Here is a 25169-nt window from a genome sequence, read left to right as displayed (position 1 = left end):
ACTTTTTTTTTTTTTTTAGTTGCAGCTTGCAAAGTCTTAGTTACGGTGTGTGGGATCTAGTTACCTGACCTGGACCCCTGCCTTGGGGGGATATGGAGTCTTAGCCACTAGACCACCAGGGAAGTCCCTGAGCTCCACTTTTTAACATCAAGGAAACCTTTCTCATTTTTGCTGGTGGCTCAGATGGTAAAGACTTTGCTTGTGATGCAAGAGACCTGGGGTTCGATCCCCAGGTTGGGAAGATTCCCTGGAGAAGGAAATGGCAACCCACTCCAGTATTCTTGCCTGGAGAATCCGATGGACAGAGGAGCCTGGCGGGCTACAGTCCATGGGATCGTAAAGAGTCAGACATGACTGAGCGACTAACACTTTCACTTGAAACCCTTCTTAGAAGCCGCCAGCAGACTCTGCCCACCCTCACGTTATATTAGCCAAATGTGTGTCACAAGGTTCACGGCTAAACCAGCCACTGGTGAACGGGGTGTGATTTCCCCATGGCTTCAGACTAATCAGGATTTGCCTCTCAGCTGATGACACTGTTAGCTTTCCTGAGCATTGACACCCAAACAAAATCAAAGCAGGGAATGAATGTTGGGTCAGCAGCTGTCAGTGTCCTTGTGGATATTAAATGGAGAAGACAGAGAACCTTTGCGATAATATCCGCAGCAATAAAGTAAATGAAATGTAACGTGACTGAGGATTAGCTGGCTCCTCTCTTAAATAGTAGTCTTTCACCCTAGTCATTTTATTCACCTCCAGATAACATGACCCTTCTTTCCGTGCCAGTTTTGGGGCCCATTTATAGTGTTAAGAGGCTGTTTCATAGCACGGATAAAGTGCAATGGTTTCTGGCACGTCAGTAAGTGCTCAGTAAATTGCTATTATCAGCTAAAATCTTTTGGTGAGATTTTAAACTTTCATCTATGAAGTTGTTTTGTTCACCACCGCCCATGGCCAAAGACACATTCCCCTCGACCCAGCGAACTCAGCTGGCTTTAATGACCTCCTGGGTTATGGGAGGAATGTGGGAAGCCCTGCTCTTTCCAGTATCTAACCAAGTGTCTTCCTATAGATATTGATGGAGACCCAAACAGTCTCCACCAAACAGGTAAGGTAGAAGCAGACTGCTCACTTCCACTCGTCCCATCCAAGCTAGACGAGAACACGGAACACTTCAGAAGCTAAAATGTAGGCCCTTGGATCCAATTCACTGAAAGTTTTAAGAAATTTCCTTACGTCTAATTTAATTTTGTCAAGTAGGTGATGACTTTCCAATGTTGGAACCTCAGAGAGATCTGGTCTCCCTTCCTTCCCCCTCTATTTACTCCCTTCTGCCTCTTCCATGTAGTTCTCTTTTATTTTTCTGTTTATCATTCTAGTATTTCTTTTTGTAAATTTAAGCAAATATATGTATATTTACAAATTTCTTTATTGTTTCCTTATGAGAAGGAACTGCAGGAAAGCAGTTTTGCATTTCCTTTTTGTATTCAACAATATATTCTGGAGCTCTCTCGTACAGCTGGATAGAGATTCACATTCTTTTTTTTTTTTACAGTGGCATAGAACGTGTGCATAGCTCTTCACAGTACAACTCTACACTTCCTTCAGTCGGAACCTTGCTGCCAGATTGTTGGGAAGTTTTCAGACATTTGTTGTTGCAAACAGTGCCACAGTGCATCACTCTTTGTGGGCTTCTTTGCATTGGACAAGTTAATCAGTGGAATAGATTCCTAGAAATAGAATTATGGAGTCGAAAGGCGATAAATCCACCAGTAATTGTTGTAGGGACTGAGCAGTTCGCCTCAAGATGGTATTGCAAAATGCGGTCCTCTTCCCAGCAATGCATTAGAGCACCTGCTTACCTGCAGCCTCACCATCAGAGTTTTTGCAAACTTCAAGGTTTCGGGTCTGGTGGGCGAGAGTGATAACACAGTGTGGTTTTAACTTTCACTTTTCGGGTTATGAGTGGGGTGGAGCATCATTTTTTGTACGTTTCATGGCCATTTTTTTGAGTTGGTGATCTTGAGATTTTAGGTATAAAATGTCATCTGCAAATATAGTTTTACTGTTTGCTTTGTAACTTTATATTCCTATGTTCTTTTTCTTGTGTAGCCAAGTTAGTTAAGACTGATTAATTAACTGAGTTAGCTAACACTACAACGTAGTGTTAAATAGTAGTGATGACATGGGTATCCTGGTCTTATTTCTTATGTTAGTGGGAGTGACCGCAGTGTTTCCCCCATTGAAAGATCCTTCTTTTGGAGTTGAGATATATTTATATATATTTTGGGCTTCCCTCGTGGCTCAGATGGTAAAGAATCTGCCTGCAATGCTGGAGACCTGGGTTTGATCCCTGGGTCAGGAAGATCCCCTGGAGGAGGGCATGGCAACCCACTCCAGTATTCTTGCCTGGGCAATCCCATGGACAGAGGAGCCTGGTGGGCTAAGTCCATGGAATCGCAAGAGTCAGACACAACTTAGCAACTAAACCACCAGCACGATATATATTTTTACATGCTAAGGAAGTATGCATGAATTTCTAATCTATTGGCGTTTTAATCAAGAATGCATGTGGTTTTTTTTTTATCAAGTGCCTTTTTGGCATCTATGAAGACGATTGTGACTTTTTTCCATTAGATCTATTTTTATGAGTTACATTTTCTAATGAACCATACTGGCTCATTTAAAATGGGCTTGATTTACATCATGTCAGAAATGCAGACTCTGATGGTGTTGCTGCTCCAATATTCTTTCTTCTCTATTACAGTTACTATGGACTGACAGTTTGGTTCCCTGACATGATCCGGTATTTTCAAGATGAAGCGTACAAGTCCAAAATGAAGGTGTTTCACGACGAGCATGTGTATGGTGTCACAATCAACTTCACGATGGAAAATCAGATTCACCAACACGGGAAACTTGTGAATGACAAGTAAGTGAGGGACTGTGGACTTTCCTTAGATCAAGAGGAGTTTGTGTGGGTACTGTCTTGGGGAGGGAGGCATTGGCCAGATAAGAATTCAATATGGTGGGGATTGAGCTCTGAGACTGGTAGAAAATCACCTTTGGCCTGGGCTGCCAGAGACTCGACAGTGCCCCCTGGTGGCCTTGTCTCTAGCGTGCAATTCCCCATCATCCTGGCTAGGGTTGATTGATCAAGGAGGGTCAACCAGGCTGTCTTGTCTGAGACCTCAGAGAGCCCCTCAATGATGCCTGCCTGGAGGGAGGGCCCAGAGGTCCGGCACCAACTCACAGCCTGATTGTTGAGCTTTTTCTTTGATTCTGGATGCTTCTTCAGCAGCAAGCCCAAGGCTAATATGACACTATTTTATGATATTCTTTCACCTATTACTGGCTTCCCCGACAGCTCAGTGGGTAAAGAATCCTCCTGGAATGCAGGAGATATGGGTTTGATCCCTGGGTCAGGAAGGTCTTACTTCCAAGTGTCTATTGGCATGGCCCTTTGCCATCAAGAGTGTTGTCGTCCTTTGGGGAAAAAAATTAGAGCAGTGTTAAAAAAGTCCTGCCCATGTGCTCTTCAGGGCTTCCCTGGTGGCTCAGTGGTAAAGAGCCCACCTGCAGTGCAGGAGACACAGGGAGACGGGTTTAATCCCTGGGTCGGGAAGGTCCCCTGGAGAAGGAAATGGCAACCCACTCCAGTGTTCTTGCCTGGAGAATCCCATGGACAGAGGGGCCCGGCAGGCTACATAGGCCATAGGGTTGCAAAGAGTTGGACACAACAGTGCTCTCGCAGACAGACCTCTTCTTCAGTCTGACTCCTCTTTCTACTCCTGGAACACTGAGATGGATAGTCCAGACCGCTGGGCTTTAAGAATGCCTCCTTGAGGTTGCCTCCAATGGCCCCAAATGGGTCAGGACAGCACAAAGTTCCCTCCAAGCCACGTGATCCACTAAGCTGAGCATTTTCACCTCTGCTGTTTGCCATCTTGAATTATCCTTAGCAAGTTCACTGGGTCAGGGGAGGGCTACACCAGAAACCCCACAGCCCAGGCAGTTCAGTGTCGGTGATAGACGCTGCCCCTTAGTTCATGCACCTGTGCAAGAATTATCGCCAGGGATGCTCTCCTCCAATGCCAGCTCTGCTTTTCCAGCCCACACCCAGCTATGTGTCCAGGTGGCTGTGCCCGTTGACTCTTAGCCACTGTGGGAAAGAAGTATGTGTCTGGATGAAGTCCAAGGAGGGGGTCTTGGGCCGTCTAGTTCACGTTACTGGCCAGACCTTAGCAAATGTTCTCGGTTATTTAGGATGAGAAAGAAAGTGTGATATGAAAAGAGGAATGTTATTTCTATAAATATAAGGCCTTTGAGGAAGGAACGTTAGGCGTGACTATCAGCAGACGTGGAATTCAGACTTTCAGATGATGTTTTAAAATGCCGAGGCTTAGTCACAAACATCTCCACGTTTACATGCCCATGTGTGCACACGCCCTCGCTGGGGACACTTGGGCCACTGGAATCTGCCGAGAGTGGCCACTCCAAGGATGGCAGTTCCAAGGCTGATGGTTGGTGGTGGGTGGTAATCCCCCCGGGATTTCTCACTGTTGGGGCTCTTCAGTATAAAGCCAGAGATCTTGCATTGGCATTGCCAAGGAAGAGAGGTTGCCCTTCTTGGGACTTCCCTGGTGATCCAGCAGTTACGAATCCTCCTTCCAATGCAGGGGACTCAGGTTTGATCCCTGCTCCAGGAAGTAAGATCCCACATGCCTTGATGCAGTTAAGCACTAGATGAAAAAAAAAAAAAAAAGCCTGTGATTTGCAGGAAGACCCAGCACAGGGACCACCCCTCCCCCCCACCAAAAAAAAGAAGAAGATGAAATGTTGCCCTTCTTTATTAGAATGCTTTGGAAGTGGTGAAAAGTAAGGGATGTTATAGATGGCTAGATGTCCCTCTGGTATGATGTTATTCCATGGGGAGACAAATTCTTTAAAAGAGACTTCATCTGTGAAGTCGCCTCTATTCAGTGACACTCTATTGCGGTGTTACTATAGTGGCGATGGTGATGACAATGATAACAAGGCTGATTAAGGCTGAGTATTTTGTAGATAATCTCATATGTTGTTGTTCAGTCACTAAGTCGTGTCTGACTCTGTGACCCCGGGAACTGCAGCCCACCAGGCTTCTCTGTCCTTCACGATCTCTCGGAGTTGGCTGAAACCCATGTCCATCGAGTCCATGATACCATTTAACCATCTCATCCTCTACCATCCCCTTCTCTTCCTGCCTTCAATCTTTCCCAGCATTAGGGTCTTTTCCAGTGAGTCAGCTCTTTGCATCAGGTGGCCAAGGTATTGGAGCTTCAGTTTCAGCATCAGTCCTCCCAATGAATATTCAGGATTGGTTTCCTTTAAGGATTGACTGGTTTGATTTCCTTGCTGTTCAAGGGACTCTCAAGAGTCTTCTCTAGCACCACAATTCAAAAGAGATTAGGAACCTTGGAAACTAAGGAATTGAATGTGGGTTTGTTTGTTTTTCTTGAGTTATGCTGCCACCTGCTGGTCACAAACTAGAAAACATCTGACCTGTGGGAATCTTGAGCCTCTTGACAAGTTAAATGCTTCACATTCGTTAACATTGTCCTCACTCTTACCAGTAGTCCCCTTTTGAGTTTATCCACACTTTGCTGACTAAAAATCTGGGTAAAATTATTTACTTTATTAGCTACCACACATGGGGGAAGATTACTTTTAGCAGGGAGAGCAAAGAGAAAGAAAGTCTAGAAGAGAGAAGGTTGATTTCATGCGTCATAGTGACATGCTACACACACAGTTAAAAGCTCTTTTTAGCGAGGCATTAGTAAAAATTTTCTTCATCTGCAGTGGGTGTGTTTAAGGGCAATAATGCTCTGTGAAGCTGCCAAGGATGGGAAATGTGTTAAACTTACTTTCTGGCTTCAGGTCTGAGGAAGTAGCCAAGACTTGGGGCTCTACGTTCCAAGCCTTGATGGGTCAGTAACTAGCTGAACCCTCTCTGACCTGTGCAAGCCTCTGCACATCAGAAAGTCATAATATTGAGATAAAACATCCGCCATGCTTCAGGGTTGCTGAAATTACTGTTGATGTTGTTTAGTTGCTACGTTGTGTCTGACTCTTTTGCGACCCCATGGATGGTAGCCTGCCAGGCTCCTCTGTCCATGGCAGTTCCCACGCAGGAATACTGGGGTGTGTTGCCATTTCCTTCTCCAAGGCATCTTCCTGACCCAGGGATCAAACCCATGTCTTCTTTACCACAGAGTCAACAGGGAAGCCCACTACTAAAATGCCTCAGCATAATTTAGAAATTTAGTCTGGGTTCTGCATAGTTCTTATAGAGCTTCTTCCTGAATATTTTACGACTGTGCATGCGTGCATCGTGCATTGCTTCAGTCATGTCCAATTCTGTGTGGCCCCATGGACTGTAGCCCTCCAGGCTCCTCTGTCCAATGGGATTCCCCAGGCAAGGATACTGGAGTGGGTTGCCATGGCATCCTCCAGGGGATCTTCCCTATCCAGCAATCTAACCTGCATCTCCTGAACCGCAGGCGGATTCTTACCCACTGAACCATGTGGGAAGCCCATTTTACAACTAAATAGCTACTAAAAAATGGGGTGGCTGTTCTTCCATCAGACCTTTACCCAGATTATTATTGCAGATCAACAGAAATCCTGTTGATCTGGGGATGTTTGAGCTGAGCTCTTTTATTAGTTCTAAGAGCCCTGTCATCTGCCTATAACAATTGTTTTGTCTCCTTTCTTTTCTTTTTTATTACATCATGAAATATATCAAATATACAAAGAATACAGAATAACACAACAACCCTATTCAGAGCATCTAGCTTTGTAAAATCATAAACTACGCTGCACTGACTTTGGGCTTCCCTTGTGGCTCAGCTGGTGAAGAATCTGCCTGCAATGCAGGAGACCTGGGCTCCATCCCTGGGTTGGGAAGATCCCCTGGAGAAGAGATTATAGGCTACCCACTCCAGTACCCACAAGGGCTTCCCTTGTGGCTCAATGGGTAAAGATTACGACTGCAATGTGGGAGACCTAGGTTCGATCCCTGGATTGGGAAGATCCCCTGGAGAAGAGAATGGCTACCCACTCCAGGACCCACAAGGGCTTCCCTTGTGGCTCAATGGGTAAAGATCATGACTGCAATGTCGGAGACCTAGGTTTGATCCCTGGGTTGGGAAGATTCCCCTGGAGAAAGGAAAGGCTACTTGCTTCCGTATTCTGGTCTGGAGAATTCCATGTACTATATAGTCCATGGGGTCACAAAGAGTTAGATACGACTGAGCGACTTTCACACTGACTTCAGATTTTAATGTAGATTGAACATCACTCACTCGGTTGCTCTTTTTGATGTTGCTTTTCTTCCTCCCAAGGAGTAATGATCACCACAGTCATAAACTCGGTGTTTTACACACATGCGTGATTTTACACTTTCCCACGTGTTTGTGTATCTGTAAACACTGTACAGCCTTCTTCTGTGTGCTTTAAGTTTTAGGTAAATATCACGCTTTGTTACAGATGTGAATGTATAATTCTCATACTATAAATTTTGCAATTAGGTTTTTTTTTTTGTTATTTTTAGGCCACTTCTTTTATTTTAAATATTTTTAATTGAGGTATAGTATTGTGTTGATTATAATGCCAGTGCTAATGGGTATCCTGACTTCAGTGGGGGTAATTTGGGTGTCTTACTTTGAAGTATGACACTTGCTATGTTTTGATTGGTCTTCTTTATAAAGTTAAGGAAATTCTCTTTTAAGTATGCTGAGAGTGTTTATCATGAAGGCATACTGAATCTGTCACATGCGTCTGTTATTTTCTGCATCTATTATGACAATCATATGGCTTTCTCCTTGGACCTATTAATATGATAGATTAAAGTAATATTTTTTCTGGATATTCAACTGTACTTGATTCCTGGGATATATCTTGATCATTCCATGTGATTTTTTTTAAATGGTAATACATCGACAGATTTGATTTACTAATATTCTTTTTTGTGTTGTTTAGATGTTTATAGCTGTTTTATTCATAACTGTCAAAATGTGGAGGCAACACACATGTCCTTTATTTTTTATTTTCTACAGAAAATTGTGCAAATATTTCAGATTGGTTTTCAACTTATTATTTTGTTAAGATTATTTTCAGAGCTGTTTATGTTCACAGTGAAATTTCGAGGAAGTCACAGAGATGTCCCATATACCACCTGCCAGAACTACCCTATTATCTAGCAGTGATCCAAGATGTCCTTGTGTAGGTGAATGGATAAATCAACTGTGGTACATACTGGCCCTGGAATATTATTTAGTGCCAAAGAAGTAAGGGGTCAAGTCATAAAAAGATGTTGAGAAACCTAAATGCATGTTCCTAAGTGAAAGAAACCTCTCTAAAAAGGTTTATGATTTCAACTGTATATCATTCCTGAAAACGCAAAACTATGCATGTCAGTGGTTGCCAGAGGCTAGGGGGGAGGGAATTATGGACAAATAAGCAGAGCTCAGTGGAAACAGTCTGCGTGGTGCCGTAGCGATGGACACATTTGCTAAAATCCAATTGGCACTAGTTGTAAAGAATCTGCCTGCCAATACAGGAGATGAAAGAGATGTGGGTTTGATCCCTGGGTCTGGGAGATCCCGTGGAGTAAGAAATGGCAATCCACCCCAGTATTCTCGCCTGGAAAATCTTACGGACAGAGGAGCCCTGGCAGGCTGCAGTCCCTGGGGTCGCAGAGTTGGACACGACTGAGCATGCACGTGTGCACGCGCGCAGACACACACACACACACACACACACACACACACAGAACTACTTATGTTCTATTTAGGGTTTTTGCATTTAAATGAGATTGGTGTATATTTTCCTTATACTATTCTTATTGATCTTTGGTGTCAAGGTGTTATGTGGCTGAGCCATGGTGGCTCAAACCATAAAGAATCTGCCCGCACTGCAGGAGACCTGGGTTCGATCCCTGGGTTGGGAAGATCCCCTAGAGTAGGGAATGGCAACCCACCCCAGTATTCTTGCCTGGAGAATTCCATGGACAGAGGAGCCTGGTGGGCTCTAGTCTATGGGATCACAAAGAGTGGGACGCATCTGAGTGACTAACACACACACACACACACACACACACACACACACGTGCACGCACCAAGGTTATGTAACTGAAAGTGGGGTCTGGCTGCTCACTGCTCAAAAGCCAATACAGAGGCCAGGTTGGCAGAAAGGAAAGTTTGCTTTCTTTTGGATGCCGGCAACTCAGCGTTGGGGCAAGGGGAGGAGGTGGACATGTGTCCAAAGGCCAAGCTCCCTCCACTGATGATCAGAGGGCAAGAGCTTTCACAGACGGAGGGAGGGGGCTACATGCAGAAACAGTGCGGTTGGCTGACAGTCACCTTGAAATTGGTCATCAGTGGTCTGACCAGTGGTATCTTGACTGTTTTAAGTGCAGTTGATCTTCAGCTCCAGGATTGGTTTGTTTCCAGTTCTTTGAGGCCGATTCTAAGAACTGTGACAGCGCACGTCACGGCTAGTCTGGTCATCATGCAGGCAACTTCTCCACCTGGTGGGGGCATCCGTATCCATAAGACAGCTCGCGGACATGGCTCAGAATATGGTGAATAGGCCTTGAGAGGGAGATAAGGCCCCTGACCATGTGTAATGGCTAAATTATTATCACTTGCTCTCCGTTGACTGTTTCCTTTGTTTCTGCGTGTTTTCACTTCTCTGATGGAACTTACTCTTTGGCTAAAGTTTTTCCACAGACAGAAGGCAGGCTGAGGACATAGGAGGCAAGGACCATAGTATCCTGCTCCTTTTCAGTTATACCCTCTTTTAAAAAATGTTCTAGGATCCATGTAAAGAGACAGTGTGAGATATGGTGATTTCAGCACTTAGGGGGCTGTAAGCGTAAGAGAAGATGGAGAGAGTAAGTTGGATTTACTGGCAGATCCCCTGAGGCATAAGGATTTGTCCTTAGAGAGTCTGTCTGGAAGACGCAGCACCGGTATTTCCCATCATATACATCTGCTTCTCCGTGAAACAGTATTTCAACCATTTGATGGCCATCTCCTAACTCTACTCCTTTCTTTCCCAGGCTACTTATAGTAAAGATACCTCTCATTTATAAAACCAAATACTAGCATTGGAAAAAGTCATCTCCTCAATAATGTTCTTTTAAAGATTTTAAAATACAAGCCTGCAGAGAAGAGACTTGCCTGAAATCTTTTAATGAGAGTCCTAAAAGCTGAACTCTATTCTTCATTTTTTGGAAGGTAGTGTCAGAGATGAAGTAAAAGCCTGATGCCTGTGTGTGGAGAATTTAAGAAGTTACTTAGAGTTATAGAGAGAATTTAAGAAGCTGCATAGAAGTGATAAACACAAGACCCTCTGTTTCCTTCATTCTTTAAGCAAAATGAGCCCAAGCATGTATTCTCTGAAGTGATTTTCTTTTTTTCTTGAAGATTCCTTTTATGTGGACCATCTTAAAAGTCTTTACTAATTTATTACAATATTGTATCTGTTTTACGTTTTGGGTTTTTGGCCATGAGGCATGTGAGATGTTGGCTCCCTGACCAGGGATCGAACCCTCACCCCCTGCCTTGGAAGGCGAAGTCTTAGCCTGCCAAGGAAGTCCCCTGATGTGGGCGGTTTTCTCATTCCTTCATCTCAGATTAGGACCTGATATCAGATAATGTGTGAGAAACTAGAGTTCCGGGTCTTTCCTGGAAAAGTTTCTCTTTTATTTCACTGTATGTGGAAGGCTTATTGTAGGACGGTCCATGTGTGTGAGCTTTGGGAAAATAGACCCTTTGTTTACTTTCTCTCTGAAAGGTGATATAAATGATGTGAAAGAGAATTCACACTTAACAAAAAGTCAGTTGAAGGGCATACATTATATATCATGCCTCTGTGCCTTAGCATATGCTCTTCCCTTTGCCTGGAATTCACTTGCTCTGCATCTTGGCTTGGATAGCTTTTATTTATCCTTAAGGAAAAGCCAATATCATGGTGTACCCGACTGTATCATAAGTGCCCATCTGCAGTGATCTTGTGGCTTATCTCTAATCTTTTTTAAAAAGCAGTTTATATCTGGTCGCGCTGTCTTCATTGTTTTTCCTAATAGTCTTTCTCTAGTTGCGGCGAGTGGGGGCTGCTCTTCGCCGTGTGCGTGAACTTCTGAGTGTGGTGGCCTCTCTTGTGCGGAGCACAGGCTGCAGGCACACGGGCTCAGTAGTAGCCTGAGAGCTTGGCAGCTCCGCAGCGGGTGGAATCTTCCCGGACCAGGGCCTGAACCTGAGTCCCCTGTGTTGGCAGGCGGACCCTTATTCACCGCACCTCCAGGGGAGTCCTACGTATGTCTGAGCTCGATAGTTATCACGCCAGATTTTAATTGTCAGGTTTCTTGTTTCCCCCTTCAGCTTTGAGCTTCTTGAGCATGAGCCCATTCAAGTCTAAATCATGGTGACTGTGTAGCTGCGGCTTCTGGTATAGTTTAGATCACCTGGGGGATGAAGCACTGGCTGAGGGTAGCTGAAATAAAGCGTTTGTAATAATAATTCCACCACAGGCTCTGGATCACCAATGGCTTCTGTTTCCTTAAAGGAAGGGTTCCACAAGCTACTTCTGTTAACTTTTCTTTCAGCCTTTGAGACCTCCTGAGTGAAGCATCTTGGACCAGTTCAGTATATAAATTAGAGATCGGAGGAGATGATTTATATAAAAGACTCATAAAATATGCCTTGGACTTTTCTCCTTTTATCTCTCCTTTTATAACTTTGGCTTTTTATAACTCACTTGGAGATACATTTTAAGGTCTGCTGGTGTCAGACCTGTTATGATTTATGGCCCTTCTTTCTCACCCACCTTCGGCAGAACATTAAAATATCACCGGAGGCCACATCACCAGCCCATTACTGTATTAAAGAGAAGGATATATTAAGAAGGGCAAAGACCCGAGACAGGTTCCAGGAATAGCTTTCCTGAGTAAATACAGTCAGCATACAAATTACATTAATTTTGAAATCAGAGCCATCTTCCTGTAACAAAAGGCTTGGTGATCAGTTTTTCCATAGAAATAGGAAGAGTTCAGCAGTAGCTTTTGGAGGCTGATTCAAATTTAACCCTAAGAAAAACTGTTGGAAACAATTTGGCTTTCTTGATCAGAGATTCTCACGTTTCCTAAAGTGTAATAATCTGGCATCTTCCTCTGGTGATTATAGTTCAAGAAGTGCAGGTTGGAATGAAGAGAACTCCCATCTTTCGTAATAACCTCCCATTTTATTATTATTATTTTTGTGTGTGTACCTAAGTTACGTCAGTTTATTTTACCTTTTAAAGGTTGGAGTATAATTGCTTTACGATGTTGTGTTGGTTCCTGCTGTGTAATCTTATGTGTACATAAATCCCTGCCTCTTGAGCCTCCCTCCCACCCCCCCCCCCCACATCCCACCCCTCAAGGTCATCACAGAACACCAGCTGAGCTCCTGTGCTTCACAGCAGCTTCCTGCTAGCTATCTGTCTTACACATGAAAAGTGAAAGCGTTAGTTGCTCAGTCGTGTCTGACTCTATGTGACCCCATGGACTGTAGCCCACCAGGCTCCTCTGTCCATGGGATTCTCCAGGCATGAATGCTGGAGTGGGTTGCCGTTCCCTTCTCCAGGGGATCTTCCCGACCCAGGGATCGAACCTGGGTCTCCTGCACCGCAGGCAGATTCGTTGCCATCTGAGCCCCCACAGGGTAGTGGATGTAGGCCAATGCTACTCTCCCAGTCTGTCTCCCGATTTTATTCTGATGCAAGTGTTCTGGGGACTTCCCCTTGAGAAGTACTGGCCCAGGCCTTCTTATTGCTGAGAGGTCTTTTTGTCAAAGCTAGTAAGATGTGGTTCTAGGTGAGGGTTCTCAGCAGAACGTAGCTGAGAGTGAAGAGTAGGGGGCCCTGGCCATCGTGTGTGCTGGTGGATGGAGTGACCTGGTGGCCCTGAGGAGCAGCAGTGGCCCCCAGTGCCCTGTGCTGCCTCTGTCACTGGGTCCCCACTGAACTGTAATTGTCTGTTGGCTCCGTTTCTTTTCCCCATTAGGCTTGAGGGCAGGTACCGTATCTTTTCTGTCTGTGCTCATAGCACCTAATGCTACCCTCGGTAAAACTTTTGCTTGAGACTGAATCAGTGACTGGATAGACAGATGAATGAATGAATGGGGTTGAAATTCTTCACAAATGAAGACGCAGCCAAAGGTTTCTCACTTAATAGCCTAACCAAGCTTGGGACGCACAGCCAGGAGAGGCTGATGTCCCTGTGTGTAAGTCCATGTTTTGAAGTGTCCTGTTGCTTTTTCCTTTTAAGTTTGTGTAGGAGTTGAAGGCATGCAACAGCTCCGGACGTGGGCTGTGCCTCACAGTTATCCAGGGGTTTTACCTCTTACTGGCTGTTTCGGTTTTAAGTGAAAAAGTATTATATACACTTGGGATAAAGAAAAATTTGTCTGAGCCCGGTGGGCTACAGTCCGAGGGGTTACAAAGAGTCGGGTACAGCTGAGTGGCCACCACGTTCCCTTTCAGCCCCCGGTGCACCTCCCCAGGGCCGCACACACCCGCCCGTGTCTGCGGCACTCTCTCCAGGTGTGTGCGATGCACTCGCAGCTGTATGCGCGTTATCCTTTCTCACACGAAAGAAACTCACATGCTGTGAATATCATGCTGCACTTATTTATTTTTTTTCAGTTAACAATACGTCTTAAACGTGGTTCCAGATTAAGACACACAGATCTGCGGGTCCTCAGTTGCTCGGTTGTGCCTGACTCTGTCCGACCTCATGGACTGTAACCCATCAGGCTCCTCTGTCCATGGGGTTTCTCAGGCAAGAATACTGGAAAGGGATCTCATTTCCTTCTCCAGGGGCTCTTCCTGAGCTAGGGATTGAACCTGGGTCTCCTGCATCTCCTGCATTGGCATGTGGCTTCTTTACCACTGAGCCACCCCATGGGTCATGGTCCACGGGTTTGCAAAGAGCTGGACGCAGCTGAGCACCTGAGCACCTGTAGCCGTTATAACAATTAGGTGGATGGCTATGTGTGGTGCCTGTCTATCTGTCTATCCATTCTCTCTATCGTCTGTCTACCCTATCTGTCATCTATCATCTGTCTCTCCTATCATTTACCTGTGCCCTATCTATTATCTATCATCTATCTATCTATCCATCTATCTTTCTAGTAAGCCATTGCTGTTATCAGCAATGTTGCAGTGAAGGTCAGTGAATGGATCTCTTTGAATGCATGAGCAAGTATGTGTACAGATTTGTAGAGGTGGTATTCCTAGGTCAAAGGGATAGTACGTTTCAATTTTGCAAAGCTGCTCTCCAAAGAGCCTGCACCAATTATGTTCAACAGTGTGGATAACATTGCTTATATTCCCCCACATTTTTGTTGGTTCAATTTTAAAAACAAAAATTCTGAGGCCCTCCTACGTCTATTGCCTTTAAACCTTTCAAGACCAGCTAAGGGATATTCCTGTTTTTAAAGCTCCTAAACTGAGATATTATGAATATTTTCACGTCACGCTATTTCATCTTTCCATGATTCTGATGCAGAAAGCCCATGAATCTGCTTTTGGGAATCATGGATTGATGCCTAGAACACTGTGTGTACCTGGACTAAACGTCAGCTCCCACAGTCCTGAGGCTCCTCTCTGTTTGTAAATACACAGTGAAGAAAAGGGGAACTAGTTTGGGTTGAAAATAATGTGCTGGAACCTTTTAATTTGCGATTCTTCTTCTTCTGCCTTTCTGTGTTTTCTGTGTCAGTCTCAAGTCTCCTTTTTTGTCTCCTGGATGAATCATTTGGGAGCTATTTTTTTTCCCCATAGGTTCACAAAGATGTACTTTAAACATGTACTCTTTGAGGACACGTTATTTGATGAGTGCTATTTTGAGGATGTTACATCAACTGATACCTATTTCAAAAACTGCACCATTGAATCGACCATCTTTTATAACACAGGTAAGAGCACGAACAGGGTGAGCTTGGTGTCTAGAAATTGTCCGACTGCTCAGCCATAAGCTTTAGGAGTAGTAAAGTGTTCACTGGTGTGTGTGCTGAGTCTTGGGTTCTTGCCTCATGCAGGGCACAAAGAAGTTGCCATGCCAAATCATTTAATCTGTCTGAATCTCAGTTTGATCACATGTAAAATAGAAATAGAAGCACTGGGCAAGTGTTCTGATCTCAACAAGACTGATGCTATATGCTCAGGGTCTTTGTAGGAACAAATTGTGACCCAGATTAAAAAAAAATAGCATTCCAAGAGGGTGATGTGTTATGCCTGGAGTACATTCTTGAAGACCTAGCATAATTTGAAACTTATAAAATTCTCACGATAATACATGAAAAGGAAAGACTGCATATTTTCAAGCTTTATGCATGAAATAAGATAAAAATATTTTAAAATTACACCATTTCAGACTTCCATGATTAAAAAAAAATCACAAAATTCCACCTCTCTCTCACTCATTATTTTTACTTCTCCCTTTATGAATTAATACCAAGTGAAGCTGGGTTTCGAGGAAACTAACTGAGCTTTACTGGGGGCTTCACCAATACTGTCTCAAGTAAGAAATGTACCAACATCCACATCTTACAACTAGGAAAACAGAAGCTTAAGCAACTTACATTAAGGCCACAGATAAAAATTCCCCCACAGGTAACAATTCCCCCACAGATAACAAGTGAGGGAAACTTGGCTTCATCCCTTAATTGTTAAGCTGTAAAGTCTGTGAGGCTTCCTCTGAAATAGTTGCATTGTGTCTGGATCAATGCTTTGTCCCTGGCATTGGCACCATGGCACAGTTTAATGCGAGAACTTCTTTTTCCCCTTCATGACGCCAATCTCAAACAATTCAATATCTGGTCCCTAAATATCCCTTGGTCTTTAAATAGTCCATTATGGAACTTATCTTTCTAATTTATTTTTAGCCTGAACTTAAAAAAATATTGGTGAGTGTTGTACATTTCGTCTTTGGCATATCTTTTATTTTCTTCTTTCAAGTTTCAGTGATGCCTCTTTGCTTGCTCTCTTTCTCTTTTTTTCAATGTCAGCAAGTACATATTATTTATGTAAAATATTTTAGGAGTTTCAAAGATGAAATCTGCTATTTCATTAAGGTTTTATATATATATATAATTCTATGAATGTATGTATTCATATAATTTAGTAACACTTCACTTTCACTTTTCGCTTTCATGCATTGGAGAAGGAAATGGCAACCCACTCCAGTGTTCTTGCCTGGAGGATCCCAGGGACAGGGGAGCCTGGCGGGCTGCCATCTATGGGGTCACACAGAGTCAGATACAGCTAAAGCAACTTAGCAGCAGCAGCAAGCCCAAGTAACTTTATGTGTCTGTATACTTTGTATGTATGAACTACACTACTCCCAGGTGACGCTAGTGGTAAAAAAAACCCTCCTGCCAATGCAGGAGGCATAAGAGCCACAGGTTCAATCCCTGGGTCAGGAAGATCCCCTGGAGGAGGGCGTGGCAACCCACTCCAGTATTTTTCCCTGGAGAATCCCTTTGGACAGAGGAGCCTAGAGGGCTGTAGTCCATAGGGCCGCAAAGAGTTGGATAACACTGAAGCAACTTAGCCTGCACACAGGCACTGTATATATTTATATGTTCTCACATATCACAGTATGACATAGATGTTCATACACACTACACATAATTCACGAACATATATTCACTGTATACCGGCACACATTCTATGTACACAGGTGCAGTGAAGTCTGTATGTTCACACTTATCCATGTGTGTACAGACATGGGCAACATAGCAATTCATTTAGTAGGGTCTGTCCTTACTACTCTTCCTAACATTTAGAAAAGTTATGAAACTTATATATGATCATTGCAAAAGTTCAAACATTAGGAAGGACACAGAGCTGAACTAAAGCCTTGTTTCCATCTGGCGCTTGGCTTCTGAAATCTTTTCTTCTTTTTCCAGACGGAGCTGCTACGTAACAGTGTCCTTGCAAACTTTTCATGTTTATTCACATAGGTAACATATTTGTTTGTTTAAAAGTAAATTGACTATATAGCTCATATTGTTGTGACACTGCTTTTTTAAACTTAATATGCCATAGATATGCACCGTCTAACGTGGTAGGTGAGTGAGAGCTCAGTTGGGTCCGACTGTTTGTGACCCCGTGAACTGTAGTCCTCCAGGCTCCTCTGTCCATGGGATTTCCCAGACAGGAATCCATGCCCTCCTCCAGGGGATCTTCATGACTCAGGGGCTGAACCCAGGTCTCCCGAATCTCCTGTATTGGCAGGTGGATTCTTTACACTGTGCCACGTGGGGAGATTGGGATTTTGCAAACACTTGTAGTCATGAAATATCAGAGCTGGGAAGCAGTGGCTATCATTAGGTGTTTCCTCTGACTTTATAGGCAGAAGCTCAGGGAGGTTAAAGAGGGCCAGCCACTGAGCCAGTTCCCAAACCCAGGTTTGTGGAGAGCCTATATAGTGATCTTTCTTCTAGAACAGCTGATGTTAGAAGGTACCAGAGAACATGAAACTGGTTCCAAAGCAAATGCTTATTTTATTAATTTTTTAAGACTTTATCTTTTTTAAGAGAAGTTTTGGGTTTATCACAAAATTAGAAGAAAGATACAGGAATTTCCATATGCTGCCTCCTCACACACCATAGCCTGCGCCATGATCAACATCCCCCACCAGGGTGGTACCTTTGTTAAAATAAATGAACATCATCACCCAAAGTCCATAGTTCACGCTGAGGTTTATTCTTTTTTTGCATAGTAAGGCTTTTGTTTTTTAATTTTAAAAGTTTTTAATTGGAGCATAGCTGCTTTACAGTGCTGTGCTGGTTTCTGCTGCACAACAGCATGAGTCAGCTCCGTGTGTGCATATGCCCCTTCTCTCCCAAGCCTCCCTCCCACCACCCCGCCCTCTAGGCCAGCCCAGAGCCCTGAGCTGAGCCTCCCGTGCCATCCAGCGCTTCCCACAGCTCCTGTTCCACGCCTGGCGGTATGTATATGTCAGTGCCACGGCCCAGTTTGTCCCCTTCCCCCACCCTCAGTCCACACGCCTGTTCTCTGCATCTGTGTCTCTGTTCCCGCCCTGTGAATAGATTCATCTGTAGCAGTTTTCTAGATTCCACATACATATTAGTGCATTTGTTTATGAAGCTGCTGCTGCTAAGTCGCTTCAGTCGTGGCTGACTCTGTGTGACCCCATAGACGGCAGCCCACCAGGCTCCCCCTGTCCCTAGGATTCTCCAGGCAAGAACACTGGAGTGGGTTGCCATTTCTTTCTCCAATGCATGAAAGTGAAAAGTGAAAGTGAAGTTGCTCAGTCGTGTCTGACTCTTAGCAACCCCATGGACTGCAGCCTACCAAGCTCCTCCGTCTGTGGGATTTTCCAGGCAAGAGTACTGGAGTGGGGTGCCATTGCCTTCTCCCATTTATGAAGCACCTCCCACAAAAGAGTAAATCAAAATTTAAAATTCCACACTCTTCACATTTTTCTTCTTTCCTCACACATTTCTGCCTAAGCTTCTAAGTCTCAAAGTTTAGTTAGAGATAGGAACAGACTTCCAGAGCAATAGGGGAGGGAAAGGCCTTTGTTCTTGGTGTTCTGCATTCAATCGGCTTGGATACATGGATAATGTGCATCATTGTAACATCATGCAGAGTATTTTTACTCTACCAAGTCATCTATTTCCTGCCTAACCCTCACAACCACTGAGCCAATGGTGTTTATTTAGAAGCATGCTCAGGTTTTTGTGACCAGCTCAATCTGGACCCAATTTTCTGGTCAACGCCTCTTATAAGCTGGGAATCCTTGAAGGAGTACCCCAGGGTGAGCCTCAGTGTCATATTGTTGATACAAACAGGCTGTTAACTGCCTTGAAAGATGTTCTACTTACACATGTCCCTCAATGAATGTTCATTCCATTTCCCTTTGCTTAGAGAAACTTACACAAGTTGTTACATTTTTAAAGATTTCTTGCTATATCTGTGGGAGAAGGCAATGGCACCCCACTCCAGTACTCTTGCCTGGAAAATCCCATGAATGGAGGAGCCTGGTGGGCTGCAGTCCATGGGGTAGCTAAGAGTTGGACACAACTAAGCGACTTCACTTTCACTTTTCACTTTCATGCATTGGAGAAAGAAATGGCAACCCACTCCAGTGTTCTTGCCTGGAGAATCCCAGGGACAGGGGTGCCTGGTGGGCTGCCGTCTATGGGGTCGCAGAGAGTTGGACACGACTGAAGTGACTTAGCAGCAGCGGCAGCAGCTACATCTGTACCTTGCCCCCTGTTGTTATTGTTGTTGTTCAGTTGCTAAGTCATGTCTGACTCTGCAGTCCCATGGACTGCAGCATGCCAGGCTTCCCTGTATTTCACTACCACAGTTTGCTCAAATTCACATCCATTGAGTTGGTGATGCCATCCAACCATCTCCTCTGTCACTCCCTGCCCTCAATCTTTCCCAACATCAGGATCTTTTCCAGTGAGTAGGCTCTCCACACCAGGTGGCCAAAGTATTGGAGTTTCAACTTCAGCATCAGTCCTTCCAATGAATATTCAGGATTGATTTCCTTTAGAATCAGCTGGTTTGATCTCCTTGAAGTCCAAGGGACCCTTAAGAGTCTTCTCCAGCACCATAATTTGGAAGTATCTGTTCTTTGGCGCTCAGCTTTCTTTATGGTCCAACTCTCATATCTGAACAGGACTACTGGAAAAACCATAGCTTTTACTATACAGACCTTCATCCACAAAGTGACGTCTCTGCTTTTAAATATGCTGTCTACGTTTGTCACCACCACGTGTTACCTTGACTTTGTCTGAGTGCCGGGGGTGGTGCTGCCTGCCCGAGGAAGGGGAATAACTCCAGTCCCTGCCTCTGCCTCACATCTCCCCAGCACTCTCCCCCTCCCTGACCCCTGTTTCACATGAACCACGTGTTTCCTTCTCTCCGCAGACCTCTATCAACATAAGTTCATCAACTGTCATTTTATCAACGTCACCTTTCTGGAGCAGAAGGAGGGCTGCCATATGGACTTAGAGCAAGACAACGACTTCCTGATCTACCTTGTCAGCTTCCTTGGCAGTCTGTCTGTCTTGCCTGGGAACATCATTTCTGCCCTGCTCATGGACAGAGTCGGAAGACTCAAGATGATCGGTGAGTTGCCAGGGATGTCACACCTGTGGGCCAGGGTGGAGGCTTAAGGTGGAGGAAAAGCAGTGGGATTTTCCTTTGTCTTTTTCAAGAAAACCCGCACAGGAAACCATGTAGGTAAGATGGATTCTGCTGGTGTAGAACCAAGTCTGCAAAACCCCAGGGCACCTTGGAGATCTCTGAGATCCCTAGTCCAGGTCAGGCACAAGCCTTCATTCCCCGATTCAGCAATTCTGTCACAGTTACGTATTCTATTAGCACTTCAGTAGGATGTTATATACATCCGCTGTACCCACTTTGTAGTCCTCTTGGTGGAAAAATACATTAAAATGCTTTTAAATAAGCATCAATTTCATTTGATGATCTTAGATGAATCTTGTTACTTTTTATTATGTAATAGTAATAACGTTCTGGGCTTTGGAGTTGGACAGGCTCATGTTGGAATCCTATCACCTAAAGGCTGTTTGACTTTGGACATGTTCCTTTTCCTCTCTGGGCCTCATTTTACAGATAAGTAGACTTATGATGAGCTGGCAGGGGTTTGTGAGAATTTAACACAATGCACCCAAAGCATCTCCTAGTGCTCGGTGCATTGCAGGCTCTCACGTCTGCCTTGCTTCATTCTGCCAGATTTGCAGCAGTTTGTTACCAAAAGACAAGCCAGGCATGGTGAGCCAGAGACGAAATATGCTTACACCCAGAGCCAGGGTAAGCGTGGGGCTTCCCAGGTGGCACTAGTGGTAAAGAGCCCACCTGCCAGTGCGAGATATGCAAACGATATGAGTTCACTCCTTGGGTCGGGAGTGGGAGGAGGAGATGGCAACCCCCTCCAGTATTCTTGCCTGGAGAATCCCATGAACAGAGGAGCCTGGCAGGCTACAGTCCATGGGGTCATGAAAGAGCTGGACACGACTGAGCCACTGAGCACAGCACAGGGAAAATGTACACAGAAGAATATGGTCAAGGGGCTTCCCTGTGGCTCAGCGGTCAAGCAGCCACCTGCCAATGCAGGAGACACGGGTTCGATCCTTGGTCCAGGAAGATCCCACATGCCCTGAGGCAACTAAGTCCGTGCACCACAGCTGTCGCGCTTGTGCTCTAAAGCCTGGGAGCCGCAACTGCTGAAGCCTGTGTGCCTGGAGCCTGGGCGCTGAAGCAAGAGAAGCCTCCGCAGTGCAAAGCCCTCGCACCGCAATGGAGAGTAGCCCCCGCTGTTGCAGCCAGAGAAAGGCCCACGCAGCACCGGAGACTCAGCGCAGCCAAAGATAAATAACAAAATCACTAAAGAAAGAATATGAGTCAAGGCCAGGGGACGGGGAGCAGACAGTAGGCTGATGCACGTGCCAAGAGTTCAGCCCCCGGGGATGTAGTTGTCGGGAAACATTAATTCCGAGATCCTAGCAGCAAGGCGCAAAGGACACAAAACAAATTGCAGAGCCTCTTTGTCAATAAGTAGTTGCGTGAGTATTTAGAATGGTGCGCCCGAGACATGCCTGTGGTTTCTGCTTTTTAATCTCGTCGAGAGGATTGTCCTGTCTCAGGCATGTCTCACGGCATGAGCTGTGTCCTCTTCAGCGACAGTGTTCTGGTTAGACCCGAAACCCGATGCGGGAAGATGGTGGCTTACCAACTTCTGTGAAGTCTGTGCCCAGCTCGGTGTCTGCCACTGAGTCCTGGCTTAGCCACGCTGTGGGACTGAGAGAACCAGCAAAGATGACCTCTTTCCTGGCTGAGCTGGAGGCACCAAGTTTTTCAGCAGAAGGTCCTGCAGGGCGGCGTGGTGTCAGAGACTGGCGGCTGGGAGTCAGCTGGCCGTCTCGGCCGGCACTGGCTTTGTGAGTCCGCACGACTTCCTCGACTGCTCTAAGATTCTCTTCCACGATGGTTAAAATAATACCTCTGTTTGCTCCAGTGAGAGTAAGTGTGTGACACTTCTGCCACTGGCCCTTTTTTTAAACTTTGGAAATACTAGTATGTAAGGAGCTAGACAAATAGCATGTTTCAAGCAGTCTCGGTTGGTCTGTGTAATAACAACATAGAGAAGAAAAACAGGTGACTGAAGCCATACATTTTTACTTGGCATTTGAACTAAATCACTTGGAGTGGCTCTGACAGGTCTATTTTTATGGGAGAAAACCCCCCACAATTTTGGAGAAGAAAAGAACAATCTTCATACAAGAAAGTGAATTTGTTTTTCTTTTTCTTTTTTTTAAAATGATTTACTTATTCATTTTTGGCGGCGCTGGATCTTTGTTGCTGCAACGAAGCAACAGGGCCTGGGGTCTGCTCTCTAGCTGCGATGCACAGGCTGCTCGTTGCAAGTGGCTTCTCTTGCCGCAGAGCGCGGGCCCTAGGATGCCTGGGCTTCAGGAGTTGTGGCACATGGCCTCAGTAGTTGCATCTCCCGGGGTCTAGAGCACAGGCTCAGTGGTTGCGGCACATGGGCTTAGATGCTCCATGGTTTGGGGGATCTTTCTGGACCAAGGAGCGATTCTCAGTCTCCTGCTCTGGCAGGCAGGTTGTTTACCACTGAGCCACCAAGGAAGCTCTGTTGTAAGGTATTGAATGTAGTTCCCTGTCCTATACAGTAAGACCTTGTTTATCCATTCTGTATCTAATAGCTTCAGGTAAGCAATATTTTTCTTAATTTTAAAATTTATGTCTTTGTTTATTTTATCTTCCGCGGTGCTGGGTCTTTGTTGCTGCATGCGGGCTCGCTCTAGTTCTGGCACTCAGGGGCTACTCTCTAGCTATGTGCATGGCCTTCTCATTGCAGTGGCTTCTCTTGTGGCAGAGCATGGTCTCTAGGGCCTGAAGACTCCGTAGTTGTGATGGAAAAGTTTAGTTGTCCTGAGGCATGTAGGCTCTTCCTGCATCAAGGACCGATCCCATGTCCCCTGTGTTGGCAGGTGGATTATTAGCCACTGCACCACCAGGGAAGTCCCCAGGAAGTGAATTTCTATCACAGGTCTTTTAAGTCCTAGGGTTGAATAGTGAATTCTGTGTCACATCCTGGAGTAGCTGAAAGAGTTCTTGGGAGATAAGTGTGGATGAAGGGTTGGGAGTGAGGGGGTTGCCCCTGTGAACTAGAATGGACCATCCCCCTCAGCCAAGGGCTCCGGGAGGGCTGAACACAGGGAGCAGGCGGGGCAGGGAGAGAGCATGTGTCCTTTCCTTCTCCACGGAGTCTCTTCTTATCATCATGAATGTATCCCAGCTGAAAATAAAGTTCTCCAGTGCTAACTAGTCGTACTCCCCAAACTGGATATCTGCAGCTAATATTTACCATTCATCGTTCTTTCTATGTTGTTCAGTCACTCAGTCATGTTCAGCTCTTTGTGATCCTATGGATTGCAGCATTCCAGGCTTCTCTGTCCTTTACCATCTCCTGGAATTTGCTCAAACTCTTATCCATTGAGTCAGTGATGCCATCCAACCGTCTCATCCTCTGTCGTCCCCTTCTCCTCCTGCCTTCAAGCTTTCCCAGCATCAGAGTCTTTTCTAATGAGTCAGTTCTTTGCATCAAGTGACCAAAGTATTGCATCTTCAGCTTCAGCATCAGTCCTTCCAATGAATATTCAGGGTTGATTTCCTTTAGGATTGGCTGGTTTGATCCCCTTTGCTGTCCAAGGGACTCTCAAGAGTCTTCTCCAGCACCACAGTTCAGAAGCATCAATTCTTTGGTGCTCAGCTTTCCTTATGGTCCAACTCTCACATCCATACATGACTATGGGAAAAACCGTAGCTTTGACTATATGGACCTTTGTCTTTATATTTTCATCTTTTGCTAATGTCTATTTCATTTCTGAGCAAGACTGTTAAAAGCTCGTACAGTGTTCTTTCTGTATGTTTAGAAAAAGGTCTGGCACACAGGGTATCAACTGCTATATTCTCGGGCCCCAGTACCTACCAGGTACTCAGTTAATGTCTCAATGTGATGTGGAGTGACCTGTTTTGAACTTGCCTTTCCCGAGACCCTGGGACAACCCCCCAGTCGAGTCTGCTGGAGCCTCATTTATCCTGCTTACTCTGCCACTGTGCCCTCTTCGGGCCAGAATTGTGCCTTGTTAACAGCAGAGAAGAAATTTTTCCTGATGAGCCCATTATTCCTCATTTATTCAATTTAATAAACATTAATTTGTCCAGAACAGTTCTCCACCAGCCTGTGTGGTCAGCAACGGGAATATGATGCTAATTGAGACAGACAGTGTCCTTGTGCTTAAGGAACAAATGATCTGTGGGAGAGACAGACATAAACTAGAAATTTCATTCAACTAACACTTAGGAAGTGCTTATTAGAGGTCAGATTTTGTTTCAGGCATTTTGTAAATATTAATATATTTAACCTTCACCGTAACCCTGTGATGGGGAAAGTGAGACAGTTCAGGGAGGTTAAGTGTCTCACTCAAGGTCACACAGGGGCAGCTGGGGTTGACCTCAGGCCTCTCCAAAACAAGGGAATAAGGACTAATGATGAGAGTGGAAGAACTGGGGACCAGAGGGATCTATAGTGGAAAGACTCACATAGTCAATCCTAAAGGAAGTTAACCCTGAATATTCATTGGAAGGCCTGTTGCTGAAGCTGAAACTTCAGTACTTTGGCCACCTGATGTGAAGAGCCAGCCCACTGGAAAAGACCCTGATGCTGGGAAAGATTGAGGGCAGGAGGAGAAGAGGGGGACAGAGGATGAGATGGTTGGATGGCATCACTGACTCAATGGACATAAATTTGAGCAAGCTTCAGGAGATAGTGGAGGACAGAACAGCCTGACAGGCTACAATCCAGCGAGTGGGGGTTGGGGGGGGGGGTCTCAAAGAGTCGGCTATGACTTAGCAACTGAACAACAGCATTGGTTCCCTATCACTTGATTTCTTTGATGATAATATTTGGTGTTCAGTAAACATTGTACACCAATGCCTATGGCTGGCCACCTTGAGCGATGCATGCAGGGCACTCATGTTCCAGTAGACAG

At 45.1% G+C, this 25169-nt stretch overlaps 1 protein-coding gene across 3 annotated transcripts in view; it reads left to right on the top strand.

Moving 5' to 3' along the window:
- The window catches only part of SV2B (synaptic vesicle glycoprotein 2B), a 97167-nt gene that overhangs the window by 62036 nt on the left and 9962 nt on the right, over positions 1–25169 (top strand). For all 3 annotated transcript variants that reach the window (XM_069559262.1, XM_069559261.1, XM_069559263.1), the window contains 3 exons: positions 2768–2932; positions 14869–15002; positions 19999–20199. In XM_069559262.1, the coding sequence (XP_069415363.1) occupies positions 2768–2932; positions 14869–15002; positions 19999–20199 (500 nt within the window). The remainder of the gene's footprint in view (positions 1–2767; positions 2933–14868; positions 15003–19998; positions 20200–25169) is intronic.

This window comes from Ovis canadensis, chromosome 18, assembly GCF_042477335.2.
Source record: "Ovis canadensis isolate MfBH-ARS-UI-01 breed Bighorn chromosome 18, ARS-UI_OviCan_v2, whole genome shotgun sequence".
Lineage (NCBI taxonomy): Eukaryota > Metazoa > Chordata > Mammalia > Artiodactyla > Bovidae > Ovis > Ovis canadensis.
The sequence above is the reverse complement of the archived record's forward strand: the minus strand, read 5'-3'. Positions and strand labels throughout refer to the sequence as shown.